At 42.6% G+C, this 23,981-nt stretch overlaps 2 protein-coding genes across 2 annotated transcripts in view; both read right to left on the reverse strand.

Moving 5' to 3' along the window:
- LOC104683512 (deubiquitinase DESI2-like) overlaps nt 1-22,719 on the reverse strand; it is a 90,582-nt gene extending 67,863 nt beyond the window's left edge. Inside the window, exons 1-2 of the mRNA XM_039553430.1 lie at nt 22,634-22,719; nt 7,521-7,676 (exon numbers count right to left, since the gene is read on the reverse strand). Of these exons, the coding sequence (XP_039409364.1) occupies nt 7,521-7,637 (117 nt within the window). The 5' untranslated portion in view covers nt 7,638-7,676; nt 22,634-22,719. The remainder of the gene's footprint in view (nt 1-7,520; nt 7,677-22,633) is intronic.
- On the reverse strand, nt 14,077-22,809 carry LOC104688303 (synaptojanin 2 binding protein). The gene is made up of 4 exons (XM_039553431.1): nt 22,634-22,809; nt 18,567-18,703; nt 16,940-17,035; nt 14,077-15,526 (listed from the first exon to the last, which is right to left on the reverse strand). The coding sequence occupies exons 1-4, from the start codon at nt 22,704-22,706 to the stop codon at nt 15,386-15,388; spliced, it is 447 nt and encodes a 148-aa protein (XP_039409365.1). The 5' UTR covers nt 22,707-22,809; the 3' UTR covers nt 14,077-15,385.
- Between the last annotated feature and the right edge of the window lie 1,172 nt (nt 22,810-23,981).

The raw sequence follows: 23,981 nt of genomic DNA on the forward strand, positions 1-23,981 counted from the left end.
AAAACCATAATCTGTTTTAAAGATGCTTATTAACATGTTGTTCAATATGCCAAATTCATTTTGCTTTGTGTAGTTAAAGGATTCCTTTTTTTAGGATTTTTCTTTGGTTTTGAAAGCACTTTGCCTTAAAATTAATTACACTTTAAAAGGGCTTTCCTTCTCAGAGTTCATGTTGTTTGCTTTGCTTTTTAAAAACAACGTAGTTTTCCCAATATATTGAAACTATGGACAGAAGCCTCACTGAACTCAGAAGCAACATCAGACCCAAAAGACACAGGGAGTAGAAGAGATTTCAGTGCTGAGAAAACAAGAGCAATCTCATGGGTTTGGGAACCATGGCATGGGGGAAAGAGGAAGTGTCCTACCACGCTCAGAGAGTAAGGCAAGATGTAGGGAAAGAAGGAAAAGCTCATGTGCCAGTTGCACGTGGGTGATGAGGCGCAGCCCAATTCTGCAAAGTGCTGAGGGCTCCTCACGGTGATGAGAACTTGTGGTGCCAAGCCTTTGGTTGCTAAAGCCAAAATGCTCCTATAATATAATGCTTTTAAAAAGGAATTGCCAGTGATTCCTCACAGAAAAAAAAAAGAAAGAATACCACTATTCTCCCTACTACTGGGCCTCCTTACAGTTTTCAGCATATGCCCACTGGCTGATGCCCACTTAGCCTAGCTGAACTCACCATGCTGTTTATAGACAGTAGCAGATTCAGGATGTGGCCATGATTCCGGGGGGCAGGACAGAACAGGCCCTGGGCAGCAGCCTCTGTGTCACACAACCAGGACTGCATCACTGTGCAAATGCTGCTCCATAGAGGAGATCCCTGTCATTGCCTCTACTGATCCCCATGCAAATGGGCTTCCCACAAGGCTTTGATTCACAGGCTCTATGTGAGCAGCACTACTACACTTTCTACAGGAGTTTGTAAAGACTGTAACTCCTTTTCATCCCTGAAAAGCTGGGCACAGTGATAGCTTGCCCTGAACACTGCAGAAAATTAATTCATTACTTTTTCACTGCCACCATCATGGTTCCAGACAGCCCAGGCCCTGCTTCCTCCACCCTTCCAACCCCAGAGCACTGTAATGGCTCCAATTCCTTCTTCTCTGCTTCTAGATGCCTGGGTACCAAGATCCAGGGACCCCAGGTGTCATCAGCATTGGAGGCCATTCCATCATATCGGAGGAATAAGAGATCCCAGGAGTAGAAGCTAGCAGGGGCCAGAGTAAGGCTTTTAGCATCTCAGTGCAAGAGGCAGCAGCTGCAGTATTCTGGGATGCCCCAGCACTAAAAATAGTGGTGACTGTAGAAGAGCTGTTCTATTGACACATACCACCATACAGCTTGATACATGCTGAGCTGGCCATACCCGCTGCTGCCTACAGCAGTTGTGTTTATAGCTGCAACCTGGAAGGTATTTCAGGATTAAATCCAAAGTCTGCTACCAAACACAGACCCAGACACACATTCTCATACCTTACATGTCTAAATGTTGACTTTTGAATAGTTCTCAAACAAATGGATTTTGTAGGTAGTTCATTTATAATACAAACATGCAGAAGTCCGCATATTGAAGATGTACCTTTGCAGGGCATGCTTATAAACATAAAGCTGAGGGCATGAAAATGGAGATGAAGTAGTTCTCAGCCAGAAGTGACAGCCTTCAAATACTATCACTCCTGGTTTAACTTCCATTAAAAATGACAGGTTAAAATGGCTCTCACAACTGTGCTGCTGTGAGAAGAAACCACTGCCAGTGCAGGTATCTCCGAATAGACAGCAGTAGTCTAAAGAGGAACTCAGATTATCAAATTTATGTAGCTCTACTCCACTTAATTAAAACACTTCTAGTAATTAGGGAACCCCACTGGCTTTCCTCCTACCTCCAGATCCTCCTCCTCCTTGAAATTCAAATTTGAACTGCCCTGAAGCATGGAGAGTATTTCAACTCTGGATTGATTTCAAATTAGTAAGCAGATGATGCCAAGCAATGGAGTTTGGATTGACACTTCAATCGAAGTTCAAGAGAGTAAGACTGAGATTGGAAATATGTATTCACCTTTATTCACAGATAACTACGGACATTCAGCCTTTCAATCACATCAAGAATGAATCTGTCACATTAGACCTGGTAAATCTGCATCATTTAAATGTGTGGCTAAATAAAGGTTAGTTACCAAACATTGTCACCTTACTGGCAAATCGATTGTAAAATAACCTTTTTTTGTCCTATAACTGGGAACAGTGTGAGCTAAGGAAACTCTCAGCAGACAAAAAGAAAATGGATTGAAACATAATAGAAATATGTCCAAAAAACAGTCTGCAGAGTAAGGGTCCAACAAAAGACACTGACAGCAGAAGGGATTAGATACAAGTATATTGGAAATCAAACCCTGGAACCCAAGTATTTAATTCCATAGTTGTCAAACTGACTTCCCCACACACACACACTTCCTCTAATTTGTGGAAAACCTGTGAGGCTAAAAGAAGGGCATTGCATTAAAGCCAGATTAAGAGAGGGAACCACAATATCCCTCTTTTTTCCTTCTTGAAGTAGTCCAGAATCAACAAGTAAGCAACTAGGTCAGACCTAGTTTTGCAGCCCAAACCATATTTTACCATTTTGTTCTGAAAAACCAATAAATAGGGAAAGCCATTTTAAAACCATAAACTATGTTTTCTGCATTTGCATGCATCACATTGTTCAGCTTTGGTAGAAGGTTTAGCATGAGCAGTATCTCACCTCATTAAATCCAGCTACCCTGCGAGCTCAAAATGCACTCTGTGCCACTGTTAGCAATGCTACTGCAGTTCTACCACTGTGCTGTTGAATTCAGGAGAGATTCCAGCCTCTGTTTCTGCCCATTAGGAAGACTGCCAGCTGCTTATTTGCCTCCGACCTTCCTGTTGCCATAACAGTTGATGCTTGAAAGAGGGAAAGATAAAGCCAAGGAAAGGAAAGGGCAGTTTGTGGATAAAAGAACCTTATCTGCCAATATCCTTAAGTGATCTTCAATTCTGAACAAGATACAAGAGTGGAAGAAGCTGGGAATGGAAAGCAGCTGTTAGAACACCACTAATTACATGGTTCTTCACAGAAATAAGGTAACTACCTCTAAAGGGTGTATGTATTACTCCCTCAACACTACAGGGTCACTATAGCTTTATTAAATTGTCCCAGAAAACAATGCACTACCTGTTAGGAGATCTTCCACTTGCTTCACTGCAGTATTACTAGATCACTCCTTCCTGAATCTTTCTCAGCGCTATCATCTGTAAAGGACTGGCTCTGAACACTATACAGCTTCAGAGTTTGTGGGAGGCACAACCCAGTCCGTGACTCTTCACTGAGCTGAGCACTGACAGCTTCCCAGAAGAGTCCCTTAAAGAGAAACTCCTTCCAGAGGGAGTCATTTGGGTTGGCACTCTTCTGACCTGCAAAATACCAGCAAAAAGACTAGAGAGTTAGTACAGCTTTCCATTGGCATCTCAACCAAAAATCATACTATCTCTTAAGATCAGCTTCTGCTCTGGAGGACAGGAGCATAGAAAACACTGTATTGTTACAAAAAGGCACAGGAAGTGATCTGGAGAACTGCAAGCAGAAAGAATCTTACTTTCCTTTCTGGTAAATTTGAAAGGCGAAGGAATAGGAAAACCTGAAGTTCATGGAGAAGTGAACAAACAAGAATCTCTATCCACAGCTCACCTGCAGAAGAAGAGACTGCTGCTCTCTCTTTGGAATAATCTTTGCATTCAATGACACATCACCAGACACATCAGGACCCTGAAGCCTATCTCCATGTGTGGAAGTTTAGCTGACTTGCAGTTTGATAACAAAGGTAAGAATCTATCATAACCAACATCGTACATATTGAAACTAACAGAAAACCTATGAATTATTTAGTATGTTCTCTGAAAGACTTTAGCAGTCTGCACTCCAAACATGAGCATACATCACTGTCCAAAACAAGGGCATTTCTGGGGTCACTCATGCACTCTAGAAAAGGGCCAAAGGCTTACATTGCTTTTGGTAGAGGGCTGCACATACAGAGCGGCAGGAGAGTGAGAGATGAGTCAGGAGAAACACCACAAGAACCAGAAGAGTAGAAGAAGAAAGCAAAAAACCTGACAGAACAAGCAGATATGGAGAATAATTCAGGGAGTTTTGGAGTGAGATCTGGGTAACTCCTTGAAAGAGACAAGGAAAAAGCACAAATGCTACCTGCTGTACTAGATGAGAAAAGGACCTTGAATAGTTTTTTGAAATTAGAAGGTAACATCAAAGATTCCTAATTATATAATCACTTTCTCTAGTATTAACAACCCAAAGGGATTTGGGCTGTGTGCAGCAAAGCATGAGGCCTAGATTTTGAACTTTTAAGTGACTAGATACACAGTAAAAACATGCAGCCTTATTAAGAGCGGCAACTCTTCCAGAGAACTGGAAAACAAGCTTGTTTTTTACCTAATTTCAAAAGGTTCAGATAATAATCTGGGCAAGTTAGACCTTGCTCACTTTCTTAATAAATCAGCTGAATGGCTCCTAGAAAGCAGAATCCTGAAGTCATCCTGAAGGATTATGGTACAAAGAAAAAGTATCCTCTACTGTACATCTTTGTAAATCTTTTCTCAATAGAACATTTAGCAGGAGAGAACTAGGGACCAACTCCTATTTTTGGGGGGCATCTAGTGAAGTTCCTCATGGTGGAGTAATGAATAATTTTTATTTGAGTTGCAAGAAGTAAAATTTGACCATTCTGAGCTATGATTGAGGACAGAAAAACAGGAATAAATGAAGAATTTTCCTCAGTGACAGAAGGTAAACAGCAGGATCCATCAACTTTTAACACTTGGAAGTATTTTGTTAAAATTTGAACTGGAGGAGACTAGCAATACAATAACAGTATTTTAAGTGATACCCTCATAGAGATTTTATACAGAGAAGTGATACCTTTTACTTGACTAGTTTAAAATACAAAAATGTCTTAGAAGGTTTTCTAGTTAGTGACTTAATTTTCCCTTCTGCTAAGCCTCTAGTCTAGTAAAGAGTATCACCAATCTAGTTCAACCACTAGCTCTCCCTACTGAAAAATTTTTCAAATATCCAAGAGGCTTGATAAGGCTTTCTCACTAATTTCCAGAAAATGCAAAGAAGTTTTATACTGTTAATAGCAAAGGTTGTAACCAAGAACCATTTGGGAAGCCAAATATACTTCTTCCCGCAGCATTTCCCTGGTAGAAAAGCTAGTAGCCAAATTTTGTTTTCATTTCAGACAAAAATTTTATCCTCCATGGTCAGAAAAACAGAGTTTCATGAAAGGGATACTATGATAGAGTTTGTCTTATGAAGCCACATTCTTGCCTAGAAGACATCAAAAGCTCTAGATCTTCATGGTGTGTTTTTATAGGTTGTGCTACTAATGGGCGAGAGAGAACCTATATATATTTCGTATCGATGACTCTTACATGACATCAGTATTCTAAGGCTGCTATTGTAGCAGGATTTGTGGCCAGACACAGATGCTATGGGACATAGTCAAATCTCTTTCCACTTGGGAGCAGATCTTCATTGTTACTGGGCAGTTGTTCCTTTCCCTGATCTCCCATAACTATCCAAGGCATCTTTTGCAATAGCTGACCAGAGGCAAAGTTATCTGTGTGAAGGTTCCTTCCATTCAGAGAGACGATAGGACTTGAACAGAAGCTCTGCAAACCAAAAAACAGCAGGGATTTGGATAAAGATCAGATTCTAGAAAATAGTTGGTGCCTGTGAACTACTGCTTAGAGAGCTATGGCATTGTCCACTTAGATCAGCTTTTCACAGCTTTTCTCCACTCTAAACAAACACTTGGTCCAGCAATTTGTATGACATTTGGACCCAGTTCCCTTGTTGGGAGTTATCCCTCCTGTGGAAATGTTCATTTCTATCATCCTGAAAGAAGCACAATCAATGCAGCCTCTTCTAAAAGCAGGGAACTGCAGTTTAGGCAGTGAAATAAGGGAAAGGCAAGAACATCCCCTCTCTTTAACCCAGGTAACTCCACTCATGGGCAGATTTTCCTCCTGGCATGTGTAACTAGATATTTCTAGTGTGCCACGTATTATGGGTTGTAAAGCTAAAGATGTGCTGGGTGAAATATTAAAGCTCTCTATTCTCTGCCCTCTTCCTGCTTTTTTAAGGTTATTTCAACAATTGACATGTATCCTCTTAGCCAAGGGATAACAGTACAGCCAGTTCCTGATTCTGGCATAGATCATCTTGCTGGAGAAGATCTCCATGCAGCCATGTGTGCAAGCAGCTGTGAACAAACGGCTACAAGCGCCAGCTCTTGAACAGTCTGTGTTGCTAAAGGCTGGGGATAAACACACAGGCCCCCAAATGATAAACTTAAACCATACTAACAACTGTTTCAGAAAGAGTTCTTTCATCAATAACAGCTATTAGCACATCCAAGTCTGACTCATCCCTTTCACCATCTGCACAATGTGTCATTTGCACTAATCTCACATTTTCTTTGCTCTACATTCTTCTTAGCATTCGTGCTTCCCAACTTGCAGGAACATTTTTCTGACCCTTCCCTATAAAACAAGAACCATCAATGTGTATTTAGATAACAAGAACATTGCACTAATTTGATCCTGCCACCTTGGAAACCAGTGGGTCAAGAATTGCTAATGAATCACTAATGCTCAGTGATTGTACCTTCAACAAGCACTGATTGTACAGATGGGTCACTTCTGTTAACACATTATTATTGCATTCTTTTCACCCATACCTTGCTACACACTTAACGCTATGTTCAGATAGATCAAGTATATCAAGCACTCTCATGGAAAGTATGGGCGCTAAAGCAACTATGCACTGCAAAGCATTTACCAGGGCAGTTGTTAAATGACTGCCATTACTGCTGGTTTCACAAAGCAAGCACTCTACTTTCAGCACCTTAAGAGTTAATCCATATGGGAGATGTACAGAATACCTTTAAAAGGCATGTCAAGCAATTTGAATTTCTGAATCAAAATCTCAGGAGGACAACTTTGTGGCACACTTGGATTTCCCTCCCGCTAGTTCACCCCTGTCCCACGCCTTCCATTTTGGTGCTGTTAAAGTAGATCAGCATTTGACAAGTAACAGCCATTTGACAACTATCTGCCATCCTCCTTCCCCTCCCACCTCTCCCCACTGCCAGAGGAATCACAGCGGGAACACCAGCTTAACACTGGGGGTTTTTTCTCAACGGTAGATGTTGAACCTCTGCATCTTCTGTTGTTTAGCACCGCATCAGAAATGGTTGTCCCTGTTAAAGGGCAGCCTACAATCTCACCTCTAAAATGTTAAATATCATGACTGTCAGAATCTATTTCAGTCAGTTGAAGCCTTTGAGAACAAATCCCTTTACTTTTAACTGCTTCAAAATCAAGGCTTTATGCAAAAAAAAATGCCTGCATTTTGGGCAAGTAGGACCTGCTTTGCAAAGAATCAGCACAGATGCTTCCAAGACATTGACAGAAGCACAAACCTTGTCCTTTGGCAGCAACTGTTGAATCCTCAGGGTTATCCAAACCTTCCTCTCTCTCCAGTCCATCTTCTGTAATTCGGGCCTTTCCCACCAGCCCACATCTCCATACTGCACCATTCACCTTGAACAACAGCATACACGTTCTGACACCAGCATCTGAAACAGCATTTAGAGACAGCAGTAGCAAAGTGCTTTCTCTGAAGCAGCATTTTGACTAAGCTTTCTTGTTTTTTAACCACAGCCACGGAAGTCCACGTGCTGGATTGTGTTTATTTTCTAGCTTCATAGCACAGCTTCAGAGCACATATTCTCATTCAGCTGATCAGTGCTCTTACATTCCCTGTTTAGGATTTTTAGAAGTATTTATGCGCTACAAACAAATTCAGTAGTGAAATGGGACATACCAGCAGTTAAAGGAAAGATTAATTAAGCTTGACAAGCAAGGAGAACTTGAATACAGAATGAAGAAGGCTTTCTCCTCCTCATCCCAGCATGTCTAAATGTCGATGGAAGAACATCTAACATCCTTTTTCAACCTCTGAGCAAAATGCAGTGGAGCCCATAAAACACTGTGTTGTGTAATTTCACTACAGATTCAAACACTCTCCTCTAATTAATATTAGAAGGAAATTATCAGTTTGATCAGATTCCTTGACCATATGCTTGACCTACACAGTGCTCCCCCAGTGTTTTATAGCTAACTGGCAAAAATGGGACCACTGCTAGGAAAAAAAATCAAGCAATTTAAGAAAAAGGGACTCCAGACTGACATTTCTTTGCAGAACTGTGATCTCCAAGTGCTGGCCTGGCAGACAAACTGGCTTTTTGTGGCACTCCTGCCATAATTCAGCCATGTGGCATGTGACAGCTCAGCTGGAAATTGGAAGGCCCACACAGATGCAGGGATTGGGATGAAGGGGCCTAGGAGTTTGGTTTCTGCAGTGTGTCCCACTCCTTGCTTCTGTGCCTTTTCTGGCTTTACTCCATACCCGATTTCTGCTCCCTTCCCATGCAACCCCAACATGGCAAAGCCAAGGATACATGCATACCTCCCATGTCTAAGAGCACTTTGCAGGCAAAGGCATTATCTTTGCTGTCAGTGTGTGACCAGCACACCTTTTTGAGCATCAGCTGACAATAGTCTGTGAAGGAACATAAGCAGAACTGCATAAAGCCTTCTCGACATTCATTAGAGCCCCTTTTGAAAAGTATTATTTACGCAATGAAAGAAGAAAAACATTCATATAATCATGGATTACTACTCACCTTTAATAATTAAATTTCTGAACCATATTCCCAAGCTTTGTATTAACTTGCTATATTTAAAAAGAAGGAAGTGAAAGAAGCCCTAAATATTACAATTATTTTATCCCCTTTCTTATTCTTTTTTATTATTTCATTTATAAGTTTACCAAAACATGCTGAGGAGCAATGACTGAAAAAGACCATTTGGGATAACTGTGAACCCATTATTTCATGTACTGCATCTGGACTCCCATACAGGCTATGTATTTAAGTGGGACAGCAAATATCTCACTAATTAAGCAAGTAATTCTTTCATAGTCTCTAGTTCCCCTGGGAATCTCTATACTAACAACTTAACACCAGATTGCTAGTATCTCAAATATTCTAAATTTTAAAAACATCCTTAAGGATCCAGGCCTTTTTGCATGAATGAATGTTAATAACCACAGAATCATCTAACCTAGACTACTTCCCATTTAACAACTTGATGTCTTTCAATTAATATCAGCCATCTGCCTTGAAAACTGTGAACTATAAATTTCAAGTGATTCAGAGAAACAGAGGTTCTAGCCTATTTGTGTTATTAGCATCCAGAGTAGCTCTGTGGTTCATCAAGTACTTACTATTAGTTAGGTTAGCTGAAGTAGGCAGCTGTGTCAAAGGTGAAAAAACAGCAGCTTATGCCTTACACTGCTATTTCTCCATTCCCAGAAAACAGAGTTCAAATCAGCCAGCCCCAGCTGCATTCCCTGGCTTCCCCCTCCGTGCTCCCCAGCCCTAGCAGTCCTACTGAACCGGCTTCAGCTGTCATTTCTTTTAGATCTCATTTCATTTTCTTTAGGAGCACACTTTCCTCACACATTCACTATGAACAAGGACAAACAGATTTTCTTCAGCCCTTTTTTTTATCCACTTTACCTTTCCAAAAAAACCCCCTTTTCCCAGAGATGTTAGCCACAGATCAACAGACAACCCTGCTCTCAAGCACAAGAACAGCTTTCTTTCTGAAATCTGCATGCCTTTACTGAACTTTCTTTCTCCCTTCTTTCCCTGGAAATAGTCTGTCCCAGCAGAATGACATGCTTAGCATAAACTGCACTTCTGCTGCACTTCCCTAAGTGGTGGATACAGTCATCTGGCAGGTTAACTCTAAGAGCTGTCTATGCTGCATATCCAACCCATAGCAGGAAATGGGATACAGGTCTAATGTCAACTGCCAAGCCCTAACAAATACAAACATCATTTTCCCAGCAGCACCATGATCAGGAACTTGGAAAGGGAAGACAGACATGCGGTAAAGACAAAAAAGGGCAGGCCTGAAGCTGTGAGTTGTCACAACATCAACACAGGTCTTCAGAAGCATTCCCAAAGCTGGAATCCAGCTGTTACTGCTGTAGAATCCAAACAACCCTGCTTAAGATATTGATGCTTAGTAAGATACTTCATTATAGCATCCCTACCCATGGAGCAAACCTCTCAGGGCTTCTTTGGACTCAGTTCAGTGCTGACCAGAACCTCTTATTGCTCCAATTGTACAGCCTCCCCTCCCTCACACACATGCTCATGGCTCCTGTTCTGGTGATCTGTCCTCCTTGACAAACCAGACAGAACAAGGGCAGTCACAGAATTAAGTGCCAACATTCATGTTCCAAATGGAAGAGAAAATGAGTAAGTGATACCAAATCCAATAGCTAGCTCAAAGCAACTAAGGGAACCCAGTTGAATTAACAAGTATCAGTACTTGCTGACACAGAGCAAAAGCAGCAATTTTTCTGTAACAATTGCTTATGTGTCATGGCAAAAAAATGCAAGCCAGGCACAAATGCTAGGCTGCTGAGAGATGGTGAAAAGAGATGAGAACTTTACCAAATGGAAACATGGCTGGAAGACCTGAACACAAACACGAGCATACTGCTTGGTGAACACTCTCAAATCATTCACACGCTGCTTTGAGTAATTATCCTGCATAAACATCACACTTACAATTCCTTACAAAGAGTTTCAGCCTAGAAAAGTTGGTTTGGGCAGCCAGGTAAGAAATACAGTCACTCTACAGCAAAGTTTGCCCGCGATCAGTTACAGCTGCAGCAGCAAGGACAAAAGCTGTCAAATATGACAAGGAAAGCTGTTTTTTGAGTCTGCTCAACACTGCTCTTCGTTAACACCTGTGTACGTTCTCATCGCATGTGGCCCTGTCTTGAAGGAAGCTTTGAAAGGCCTGGAGTGGAGGTGGAAAGAGAACAGAGCTCCAGAGATGACATGTACCACACATTGCAACATGGATGTAGCCTGAGTCTGCCTCAAGTGTCATTAGGAAAACCCTGAGAACAAGGGTATAGTTAAGGCCCTCCTTCAGAATTCTTTGTGTAAGCCTTCCTTTGGGCCCCCAGCCTGTGGAACACTGTCCCATTAGTAAGTTATCTGTTCTTTCCTTCAACGTGGGTAGAGAAAAATAAGTTCCATAAGTAAAGCCCACATCAATAAATTAGGAGAGAGGACAGGGAAAAAGACTGGCTCATAAAGCTCACCTGACCTAATCCTTACCCTTGTATCAGCTTCTGTCAGCAAGAGAACAAATGAAGTTTACTTACCACTCAAACATAATCTACTTAGTACTATGCAACATGCTGATACATGTATTTTAAAAAACTCAATGCCATACGCTATCAAAATGCATCCATTAAACAGACAAAGAATCCGATAATCAAGAGATGCCAACGGCTACTGAAAAATCGTAACCATGGGGGGAAGTTGCCTCTGTACCAAACTCCATTCACTATTTTTGTTGATGATCCAGCAGAAGGCAAAACCAGTACTGCCAATGATAGTGGACTGGTAAATAATACAGCAGACAAGGCAGAGAGACAGTAATCTTGGTTGGTCAGTGCACAGCCAATGCAAACAGGAGGTGCAGTCATTCAACAAAATGCAAAGTCAGACACCTTCCCCCACACCATGAAGGTCACATTGCATATGGACAAGGATTTAGAAGCTGGAATATACAGGCACTTAACACTTGCTTCTGGTGTCACACTAGGACCAAATGGAATCACTCTTTTGACCTACAAACTGAGAGAAGTTACCCCTCATGGGGCAATGGTGTTTTTTTACAGATTCCTTAGGGCAAGAAGGGCAAAGCTGTATGCCACTCCTAACAGACTTGTAGAAGTTAGTTAAGAAAAGCAAGCTCTTGGGAGCTGGCTTAAATGTGCTTTGTACTTATCTGTATCTTAACAACAAAAAAAAAAATCAAAGTTTGCAGATAAAGATGGTATTAAGAACTCCAAGCATGGGGCGCTGGCACTGTCAATAGTGGGACTCCCGTGTGGTTGGAGTGTCTGGATTTTACAAAGCAATACAGAAACTGGAAAGGTACACAGAGCCAGAGAAACTACTAAAAGAGAGAAAGTACCCTACACAGAGAATCTGAAAGGGCTCAGTTGGCCTCATTTCCTAAAAATAATGTGAGAGGTAAGGCAATTACAACACATAAATCCCCTCAAAGGGAGGGACCATCAGTTATTAGAGGCCTCTTTAATCTGGCACTGAATAAGCTAACAAACCAGTTGTTGGAACCTAAAGGCAAATTGAAAGCAAGACACCTCTCCCTCCCACACACTCCTTTCTAGTTTGTGTTAATTAAAAAGCACCAGAAGTAGTGCATCTACCAATCTTCAGATCAAGTTTGGCTGCTTTCTCACTGTTATGCCCTAGCAAAATATGTATTATTAGCACATACAATTCTGAAGACTCTGAAACACGAATGCCTAGAATATACAGAAAGTCAAACTAGACAGATTTGTCTTTCAATTATGGACCTGAAAATCCATTCTTCAGCAGATAAGCAAGTTGACAATACATTTGAGGGAACAGATGAGAATCGGAGAGAAACACAGCTATTTAAGAGTTTCAGCTGCCCTCAGTATTAATGGCAAATGACTTCTTAAACAAAACAAACATAAATTACAGATAGGATGCTTTTTGTCTTCAGGATTTCAACTTACCTTTTTTTAAAAAAAACAGAGATTTAAGTTGTAACAAAAGGTAAAACTCTCTCTGATCACTTGTATTTGCAAGCTGTCCTCACTAGATTTTTTTTTTAATTTGCTTCTTCTGCAGTGATAGAAAATGTATATACAGCATTTAGTGCGAAGATGAAACTCAAGGCTTCAGAAACCACATGGTGGAAAATACTTTGAAAAACATGGAAAGGTTAAGTGAGACAGTCCGGCTTCTGAGACAAAGTAGTATGAGCGACAGTTCACAGGAGAGCTTGGGGCTGAGGTATTTTCCACTTGGGTTGTGTCAATAAATAGGACAAGAGGTAGCTGGGGATTAGAAAAGGGATTGTTTGGTATCAGGCAGATACACAATGGTGTTCCTCACTTATAGACTGGATGGTTTAAATCCTGAGTAAAAACCACTACCCAGACTTCTGAAAAAGCTACTGAGTGGCAGTTCAATAATTGTGAACACTATGCACCAGAAGGGCCTTTTCTTTTTTAATAAGCCATGTCAATTATCTGGGCATTGGATATAAACCTCCCCCTCCTTAATAAACTGCTTGCAATATAAATGGCAATCATGTCTGAACAGTATCAAAGTCCCAAAGCTGAAAGGTTAAACAAACAAACAAACAAACAAATCCCAGAGGTTTTGCTTTCTCTTACTTCAGTGGGAAATGACTAAAACTAACCACTACCTTCCACAAATCCTCATTCTCCTAGCCTGTTCCACATACTCCTTCTCATCACAGAAACTCAACTCAGGCAAAGGCTAACAAGACAGGCCATTTTCTCACTGTCTGCATCTTTATTCTGAAGGCTGTGATACAACAGCATCAATTTCTAACCATCTATCTTAATAAACACATGTGCTCCACATGGACACCACAGCCAAATACTCAGAGCAGGTCACAAACAAGCTGGTTCACGCTGTATCTGCAAAGATCTATCTACACAGCAGCCCTTCTGCTATCAAGCACAACTGGTTTGCAGGCCAAGGCAAGTCACTGCACACATTAGCCCAGGCCAGTCAACATCAATATTGTTCCCAAAGTCCCCTAAGAACATGGAGCAAAATTCCTTCTTACTTCTTCCCCTTACACTAGAGAAGTCTATATAGGCCAAAGCAAGATTTCATGTGGTCTAAGTGCTCTGAAACTCTGTGGTGATTTAGGAGTGCCATGTTCAACAGCATACCACTTCTATCTCCAGCAGACAGCGCTGAGCAAACACAACTATTTCAAATACATCAGCAGTGTCCTACAGAACAATAGAGAATAAAGATAAGTAAAGCACCAAGACACCAGTTTTTTGAAAACATATATTGCATATGTGATCTCTTTTTTGGCATCATACAGACCAGACCATGCATTTTGCTTTTCTTTTACAAAAACAACAAAACACATTGATTTCTTGGAGACAAGAGAAACAGGTCTTACCCCACAGAGCCTCCTATAAGCTGGGGCATTTAAAACTATTCAAATCACAGTGAGGAGATGAGACCCTGCAGGTAAATTCAGTCACATGCTTTCCAGAGGAGGGTCTTTTCCCTCTGGTTTTACTTGCTAAGCTTTACCCCGGCTTAAAGCTGACAGCCTATCTCCTGAACATCACATAACTCTTCAAAAGCAACAGCCAGGACAATCCCAGCCTGCTCTCAGCTTCTCCCTTTCAATCATTGTTAGATTCTCCTGACTGCAGAGAGTAAGTGCAAAAAGTAACCCCCCAAAACAGACCTCTAACCTGAGAGATGCAGACTTCAACCCACTTAATGAATGGAGGAACTATTGCTTCACTACTAATTTAAAGACTCTTCTACAGCTTCAGCAAATGCCCAAATCTCTTGCCACCACTTATCCTTGTGATTCAGTTGTCTGCTTGTCTCTCTCCAGTATGCTAGCATTTTGCGGAAAGCTTTCTCTTACAACCCTGACCCAAAAATGAGCAATTATTTTGACAATCAAAATCTTCTTCTAGCAGCAGGCTATCTTCTATCTTTCCACAACTGGCAAAATACCTCACCAATACTGCATATTACTGTTAAATCAGCAGCTACACTGATGATTTTACCTGTGAAACCACAGATCAGATTTTACACACTTAAGGCATTTATTTAGCAACGACCAACAAAACTTCAATAGGAAAAGTAATATACCCTTTGCATTGTTTCTCTTTATTCATGGTTCAGACAGAATTCATTAGATTCAAAAAAAAATTCTGTGGAAACAAGGCAAAGCCTCTAGTAAATGTTTTTGATTTAAAACCACCCAAACTCCCACTCCCTTTAACCAAAAGTTACATCTTAAAATGTGGAATAGATGAGTGTGTTTGAAAGTTCACGGTGCAAAATAGAGGAGGATGGCAAAACCTCCTCAGATTTGTCAAAAAATACAGCTATCCCACTCTTTACATAAACACAGTCTTCTCCCTTCCCTTTTTTCTCTCTGCTTCTATCCACCCTGCAACAAACTCAATATATAAGAACATCATCAGCAGCTTTGGTGATAGGCAATGATCCTTTCTGGCATCAGTCTGTGACAAGATCGTTGATTCTCTTATCTTTAAATCACATCATAGCTGTGTAAAACACGCAGTGATATCCCAGACGTGACCTCTTCACATCCGCTGTCGATACCTCAGCAAGATCCAGACTGCTGTCACAGCAAGCGCCAGGCCTGGCACAAGAATGGCTGCTAGAGGAAGCCCACCTGATTCTCCATCTCCTCGATGACCCACAGGGCCATTCTGTGGCTGCAACTACAAGGAAAAAAAAATTATTTATGTCAGAGCCCATAACAAAAGAGCCCCCAGTTCTGTGCCTGGACCAGGTGGTTCTGTAAGAACGTTCAAAATTGTTTCCCCAGGTACCTGCAGACTTCACACATGGGAGGGTGAAAACAGCTTTGGATGGACTGAACTTCACTGCAGGGTGCCCAGTCATTACCACGCACCCTCATGTTTCTCTGCCACTTTCTAAACTAGGACTCAAGTGGAGCAGGACACACCTCATACAGCAGAAGCAGTGACACACACATACTATTTCCTGCTCTCTTTACCAGAAAAACGGCATCAGTAATTCTCTCTGTTTTTCTTGCCTGCTTTATACACTGGGTCCAGAAGACTTACTCCTTTGCTAAGGGAGTAGAAAAGGGATCTCAACCCATCTCTCCCCACCAACATGCTTCGGGTAGATCAGTATTTCTTTTGTCCACTTCCATGCTAGGTGGGGATTAAGGATTCATCTCTTTTTTATATCTAAGATGGTGCCAGTATATTTAAACTATAGCAATCCATATTTCCTATTATTGTAAAATCATTTATGTTGGAAAAGACCTCTAAGGTAACCAAGTCCAACCATTAACCCAGTACTGCCAAGTTTACCATTAAACTAAGCACAACATCTGCACCATTTTTAAATGCCTTCAAGGATGGTGACTCAACCACTTCCCTCAGCAGCCTGTTACAGTGCTTGACCACCTTTTCAGTGAAGAAATTCCTAATACCCAATCTAAACTTCCCCCGGTGCAACTTGGGGATGTCTCCACTTGTCCTGCCACTTGTTGCATGGGAGAAGAGGCCAACCTCCACCTGGCTAAGCCTCCTTTCAGGCAGTTGAGAAGAGTGATAAGGTCTTCCCTGAGTCTCCTTTTCTCCAGGCTAAACAGCCCCAACTCCCTCAGCTGATCCTCATCAGACTTGAGCTCCAGATCCTTCACCTGCTTCATTACCCTTCTCTGGACACGTTCCAGCACCTCAGTGTCCGTCTGGTAGCATTGGGCTGCACACACATTTCAACACTAACATGAGTGATGGCCTCTAAAACAAAAGGACATCTCTCTCCAGTAAGATTTTGGCCACTGAAATAAAACTGGACAACTTGAGATTCTGTCTTCACACACAAACCTTTACCCCAGAGAAATGAGATCAGTGAGCAAACACAACATACTCCAGCAAAACAAAGACCTGGGGACTTCTCCAAACTCACCTCTTCACTGATATGGTTGCAGCCGAGGCAACGAGAGAAGGTCATAGGTCAAAGCAAATTTTTATATGCACATATCACACTGAGCACCTGGACACAATACTCTTCTTCCTCATGAAATAGCCACCAAGCATAGAAACCAGTCTAAACTGGGCCAGAAATAACCCTAAGAAACAGGTAAAACATACCCTGCGCTGAATTTTCAGAGACACGTAATAGCCTGCATTCCTGAACAGTTCCACAGCATCCTTGTGCCGCAGATCCTTCAAGTCTTTGCCATTGATCTAGCAAAAAAGGAAAAGGAAAACCAGATGCTGAAGGTAAAAACAAGCAAATTTTTAACAATGCAGGCTAACATAGGAAGGATAAGACATAAAAATCTTCATCTTTCACATAATTCTTCATTTGGGACATGGTACCATAATCAGAAAGATCCAAATTAATTAAATAAATCATTCACTCATCTTATAGATGTATTTTTATATGTTGAGATAGAACATGAGAAACTCCAAGCAAAAACACAGAGGTACTGAAAAAAAACTACCTAGAAGCAAAATAAGAATATAAGACCACAGTTGTGTCAATAGCAGCTTCTGATGTTGTTGCTTTACTGGAAACAAATCAAAGGTGTGATTCTGACAGCTAATGAAAAAAAAAGAGCAGCTACAGCAAAATTATTATTTTAAGTCTCTTCCCTTGTTTCCTCTACTGGTGTACCTTTGAAACCTCTCTGAGAGAGTATTGTAAACACACATTCATAAACATACTGATGTAACAAAACCAACCAAAAAAAAAATTACTTACATACTTATGGGCATCCACTTGCAAGTGTTAGGATTTTTCTTAATTTAAAATAATATATGATGGCACAGGGTTTTATAACCTACTTGATTTCACTCACTACGTGATTGTATTCATCCTAATTTTTTCTTTTCATCCCCATTACCCCTAATTGTATCCCCTAAGATCACATCCAGTGCCTCCTTTCTCTTCATATTTAGACACCCCAAACACAAGTACATAAATATTAAACTGTCAAGGAAAAAGAGAATAATATTCTCTGTTTAACTTAATATCACTTTCTGGATCAATAATAGGCTCCAACTAGTGCAAGGCAGTCTACAGAGGCTAAAAAGATTACATGTGGAACATATTAAGCAAGTGTAAAATAAAATTAGGGAGTATAAAAAGGTTGTGCATCATACAAGGACAGGCTACTTCTTCACCCATCACTTTGTGAAGCTTATTTCTTACATGATTGCCAGCTATCTGAAGAACCAGTGGGTGTGAACATCAGCCACCTGAAAACATTTTTCTAAAAGGAGAAGCAGTCTATGTTATTCTTGAGGAGCTGAAATGAAGAGAATTTTACGGCCTAAAGGTTTTATAGTCTAAAAATCCCCCTGTGCAAAAAGATCAGAAATCGTGGATTGCCAATCAAAAAATGTAAACTGAAGAGGTGGAAAACCTTTAATTACATGTGTGTAAATGATAATCCACTGTGAGCAAGAGAAGGTCTGATGGATTCTAAAACCTTAGGGAGGCAAGTCACAGAGGAAACACAAACACAGCACTACGAAGCACTTCTGTGGCAAATCAAGAAGGTAGAAGAGATAAGCCCATGTGTAGAGGCACTCAGCTCCCTAGTGCTCAAAGCTCTCCCCAGATCCCCAAGACAGCTCCTCCATGGAGTTTGCTTGGCATCACCTAACTCATTCACCACATCCTTCCTCTCTCCGTGCACTGTGATGGAAAACCTGCCTCTCATATCACATCACTGACCAAGAACACGGGGCAACAGAAGAAAGGGCTTACCGCTAAAATTTTATCTCCTTCTTGTAATCGGCCATCAAGGTAAGCTGCCCCATCCTTTTTGATCCGGCTGACATAGATGCTGCTGTCATTGGCAATATACTGCTGATCTGTCCCACCAACAATGTTGAAGCCCAACCCTAAGGTAAGCCAAAGAGAAAGCCAATGAGAAAAAGCTCAAAGCTTCAAACATTCTTGCTGTCTTGCTTGTTGGGGACTGCACCCTCCCACATTGTCTTGCTTTCTCCACCATACAAAAACTCACAGCACACAAATCTGCATCATCCTTGCCAAGCACCTTCGCACTGTCTAGGAAAGTCATTCTCATGAAACTGGTCTTGAAACACTAAATGAGAGACACTAAATGCCTGAGAATCCCAGATGCTTCATTACACAGAACACCTGTGAGCTGTTTTCAGGTGGGTGTTGGGAAGTACTGAGGGGCATGCCATCATTTCTGAGACACCAATTCAGCCCTCAGCAGGAATACACTTCTTCAGCACAGGATGAAAGAAAACAAAAGTATTCTGCATTTCACATGAGGTTATGGTAAATTACTACCTTTGAGCTACAAGAAATCACCTCTGACAAGCATTTTGAGAGATGGGAAACAGGATAAGGAAAGGCAAGGAGGATTAGACCCCATCTAATGAGGAAACAGGCAAGCAGAACTGTGCTACCAGCTTGAGGGCACCTAGAGCTCAGAAGGCTCCCCTTCCACATCTCAGGAGCTAGAACTGGTGTGCTTTGCCTCCAAGAATAAGATTAGGTTACATGAAGCTACTTCAAATCGTATACAATCACTTTGTTCTGTTCCAGGAATTCAAACATGACAGGAAATAAAAACAAAGTTCACAGATTTAAAGCAAAACAAAAAGGAATACACATACATTTAATAGAACTGATGTCCACATTTTTGCATTTTATATTATTCTTTAAAGGAAGCCTCAGTTACAGATATCAAGCTGGATCCAGCTTCTGGATTAAAGTTAAGCCTTCTTGTTTCATCAAAACCCAGAAGAACAAATTGAATTTGAAGTCTGGAAACCCAAAGATTACGAGAGCACATTCCCCATTGCACATGCAGCTAAGTTTCTCTCTAAATGAAAATGCATGACAAGGGACAGGAAAGATTCCCTAAGAGACTTGCAATGAAAAAAGAAAGAAAAGCCAAGGAAAAAGAAAAAAAAAAATCAAATACACAATCAAAGTAAATGGAAAAAAAACAACTTTTTTTTTTTTTTTCTGACATAAACCAGTCATCCAAAAGCTATTGTCAAGAACAGCTAAGGGCAAGTTCTGCCCACGTTCAGCCAGGCTGATTTATTTGTTTTCGCTTTCTTTCTTTCTTATCTTCTCTCAAAACTGGGACTGGAAACCTTGGAAAGGAGAGTTTCAAATGAAAGTAAAACCACCTTGTGCCTGCTGGGAAGCAGCATTTTAAATTAGTCACAGGAGATCAAAGCATTTACAAAATGAGTCATGCTATTTTAAGTGTGCATCTACAGCTGGGAAGTAAAGAAATATTAGCAGCAATTTTGCCACACCTTTTTTTTCCTTCCCTTCCTGGCAGCTTCAGACAAGTGAGGGAAAAAATGAAAGCAAGAGAAAATTGAAGAAATACTGACATTTCAACTAGAATAATATCTGTTCCAAGAAGGGCCAGTTGTGCACAGTAATACACCTTTCAACAGCATTATGAAAAATAAATTAAAAATCCACGCTCCTAAAAATTATTTGCCATAAAGCCAATAACCTAGGAAAAGGGGAAATCAATACTAGAGAAAGTATAAGGTTTAATCAACACTTATTAAAAAGCCAGAAAGAAGGAATCATGGTCTCAGTACACTTTGATTCTCTCTCTCATATATAAAACCCCTCAAATAGGTGTATATATATATGAAAAAAAGTTTACACTTTGCAACTTTTTACCCACAACTGGAAAAATAATCAAGAGTCACAGCTTTCATCAGCAGAGGCAGATCTTCGTGACAAAGAGGCAGCAGTTCATGCTAGACCAAGTTAAGTATTCACAGGGCTTTGTCCTTCTGTCTTTCCTTGCCAGCACTCAGACTTCCACTCTGCCTAAAAATATCTTCCCTATCAATCCTTGAGCTCTTTGCTATTCTCTCCCTTCCAGTTCATGCAGCCACAGAGAGAGATGCAGCACAGCTGGAAGAAAAGGAGTAAGGGGAGGAAGAAAGCACACAGCACTAAATCTCTTGTCTACAAGAGACCAGAAGCAGAATGGCAGAGCTTTAAAAGCAGGCTCTGGGCTAAACTTCTGACCCTCCCTAAGGCTGCAGACCTCCCTATCCCTCACTTACCCTCCCTGGAACTAAAAAAGTCCCTCAAACAGGCCTTTAAAAAAAAAATCATGACTGGCAGGATTAGGAAATGGAGATTGAATACAAGAAAATTTGAAAAAGAGACATACATACACTGTCCTGCCACTGGAAATACATTCACAACCTATGCAAACTTTTGCCAGAAATGTTTAGCATCAGACCTATTTTAAAAGTTGCAGTCGAAACTGCAATTCAAGAGATTACAGTATCCAATTGTACTTCACAGATAACAGTGTTTTGTTCCTACCACAGAAACGAATAATCGTTCACATGGCAAGTGCATCAAGGCCATAAGGAGCTGTAGGACCTTCAACTCAATTAACACAGTTAGAAACCTAACTCTAAAGATGCACAGCCCATCTCAGTGACTACACAAATGCTGCTCATGGTAATCGAGACTGAAATCACAGTGGCCACATTCAAGACCATTTTTAACTCTGCCCTTTAACATTCCCTTACATCTTCCTTAAAGTTTTAGGTCCCCAGATGTACAGAAACAGCCTTCCCACCAGAACCGGCTCCATCTGGCACAGTTTTCACTGACAAGCACAGCTTCATTAGCTTAAGCTCATGGCTATGCTGGTAGGGCTACACAGCTTTCACATCAGAAGCCCACATCAGAAGCAGGGGGAGGCAAAGGACTGCTCCCTGGGCTCACATCCTCTGGTTTCTGATCATCAGCATGAGGGCCAGGACCAACTCCAGCCCTGCGGAGGACTTACCTCCACCCCAGAGAAAGGAAACACGCACACCAACAACGTGGGAGCTGGGGGTCTCTGGGGAGCCCACGGAGCCAAGGCTGGCCAGCAGCCGCACCCAGCAGTTGTGCAAAACAGAAGGGCTGCCACGTTTTCGTTCATGCTCATTTTAATTACAGAGAAAGCCTCACACACCAAAGTACAAGTCTAGCTCCAAAAGCCCCCTGGAGCCTGCCATTCTCTATAGCCAGGATTTTGCTCCAGAGCTGTGCCAACTTCCCTCACTTCTGAAAGTGTGATCTGAATAGCACCGTAAATCCTGTAAAAATACAAGGTTTCCATGAGCGCACCTGCTGTTGTGACATGAAAATCAAAGCCCAAAAAATGCCCCACGAACTGCCCCATTCTCTCTTTCTTCCAGCGTATGCTACTTTCTCTCACCATCCCAAAGCCTCTCAAGGGACGCTGCACGATGAACGCCAAGCTGACAGTACAGGGCATGGCCACTTGGGCATACTATTTTCTAATGGCCCCTGACTCAGGGTATCCAGCGCGGCTGAGGGCTCAGCAGCTGCCGTCTCACTTGGAAGCAACAGGAGCTCCACCGGAGATGGCAACTTCCCGGGAAAACCAGAGGCGAAACCAGAGGCGAAACCAGAGGCGAGTTGTCCGCAGGGACACCAGCCTCTACCGGAGCTCCCGCAGAGGACCGACCCTGACCCAGCCACCGCTCTCTCACGCAGGGCACGAGCTTTTCCCAGGGCAGCGTATCCGCCACGGCCCTTTCCAAGGGCACGCCGCGGCAGGGGAGACCGCTGGGCCCGGCAACTCTGGGCGCTGCGCTTCGATCCTCCCCGCCGGGACCCTCCCTCCGCCGCTTCGGTGCCCGCCGCGGCCGCCCCGCCGGCCGCCGCCACCCCGCGCTTCCGCTCCGGCCTCCCCGGGGGCTGCGCAGGCCTCGGCGCGGCTACCCCGGCCCGGGAGGCGCCGCGGACTCGGCGCGGAGCGGCCGCCCCTGCCTTACCTGAGGGTCTGCGGGTGAGGCTGATGATCTCCTCGGCGTAGCTGCCGCCGCCGCCCGCCACGCTGCCGTTCATGCTGCGGCCTGAAGGAGAACTCGGCTCCCGGGCCAGCCGCTCTCGCCTCCTCGGCCGCCGCTGGGCCGCGCCGCGGAGCGCTGGGAGTTGTAGTCAGCGCGGCGGGAAGCGGTGCCAGCGCGAGTCCCCCGCGGGACGGGGCTGCTCCCGCCGGCGCCCTGGGGCCGCCCGCCACCGGCGCTCACCGCACAGGCGGGAGAGGAGCGGGCCCAGGGGAACCCAGCACGGCGTCCTCCTGCCCCCCGCACCTTGCCTGGCCCCTGCGCGGCATCTGTGCCTGGCCCTGCCTTGCTCCCCAGGCTGGAGCTGGTTTCCTTAGGAAGGTTAAGGAGTAGGCCATAGTTGTCTCGGGTAGGCATAGCGGAGAAGGAGGGAGATGTATGACTTTTTCCCAGCCGTTTTAACTGTCCTCACAGCAAACTGGAAAACAGATCAGACAGTGCTGGGCAGGACCAAAAGCCCAATGCGGGCAAGTAGCACAGAGAGAATCCATGCCAACGCCAGCTACCTTGCAATGCAATAAAGTGATCTAATTCAGAAACACAAATGGTGCACAGAATCACCGTGCCACTGCTGAGTCAAGAAATACTTCACTAGGTCCTGTAGAAGGTGTTTGGTTTGAGATCTGAGAAATTTGCTCAGAACTCTACAGAAGAGAGAATTACCTAGCAATAAAGGGCAAAGTAGAACTACTTGCTATCTAACAGAGGAGCCACTTAAACCTGGGACTCTGTACCTCAGGATTTATTGAACCAATAGATTATCAGGAAATAGCAAAGAAAAATTTATCCTTATCTATTTCAGCACATGGTACAAGTGTGTCAATACAGAGAATGACAACAGGGAGCAATGAAGAGGCCTGATTCAGTTTAACCACCTGACTACTTGGCACTATGAAGACAGCCACATCTACATGCTGCAGGAACTTCTCTGATGAAAATGAGGACCAGCTTATCTGGTCCTCAGTGTTACACTACCATTTTGTTTGTCTGGTACTGCAGTAAAGATAACAAATATTTTTGATTGCATTCCTTCCAGGATTATCTGCACTTTTGGATTCCTGAATTTAATAGGGAGAGACAATCTGGACACTGGATCTCTGAATGCTACAACATTAATGCTTAGTGCTAAACTGAGTGTTAGAACACCTGCCTCAGAGGTGGGAGACAGGCATTCAAGGTCCAATTACACTTGCAATGATGAGCAAAACCATGACTCGTGTGATAGACTTTTTTGTTGTTGCTCAGTAGTGTTTGCCCTAAGTTGAGGACTTTT

This window comes from Corvus cornix, chromosome 5, assembly GCF_000738735.6.
Source record: "Corvus cornix cornix isolate S_Up_H32 chromosome 5, ASM73873v5, whole genome shotgun sequence".
Classification (NCBI taxonomy): domain Eukaryota; kingdom Metazoa; phylum Chordata; class Aves; order Passeriformes; family Corvidae; genus Corvus; species Corvus cornix.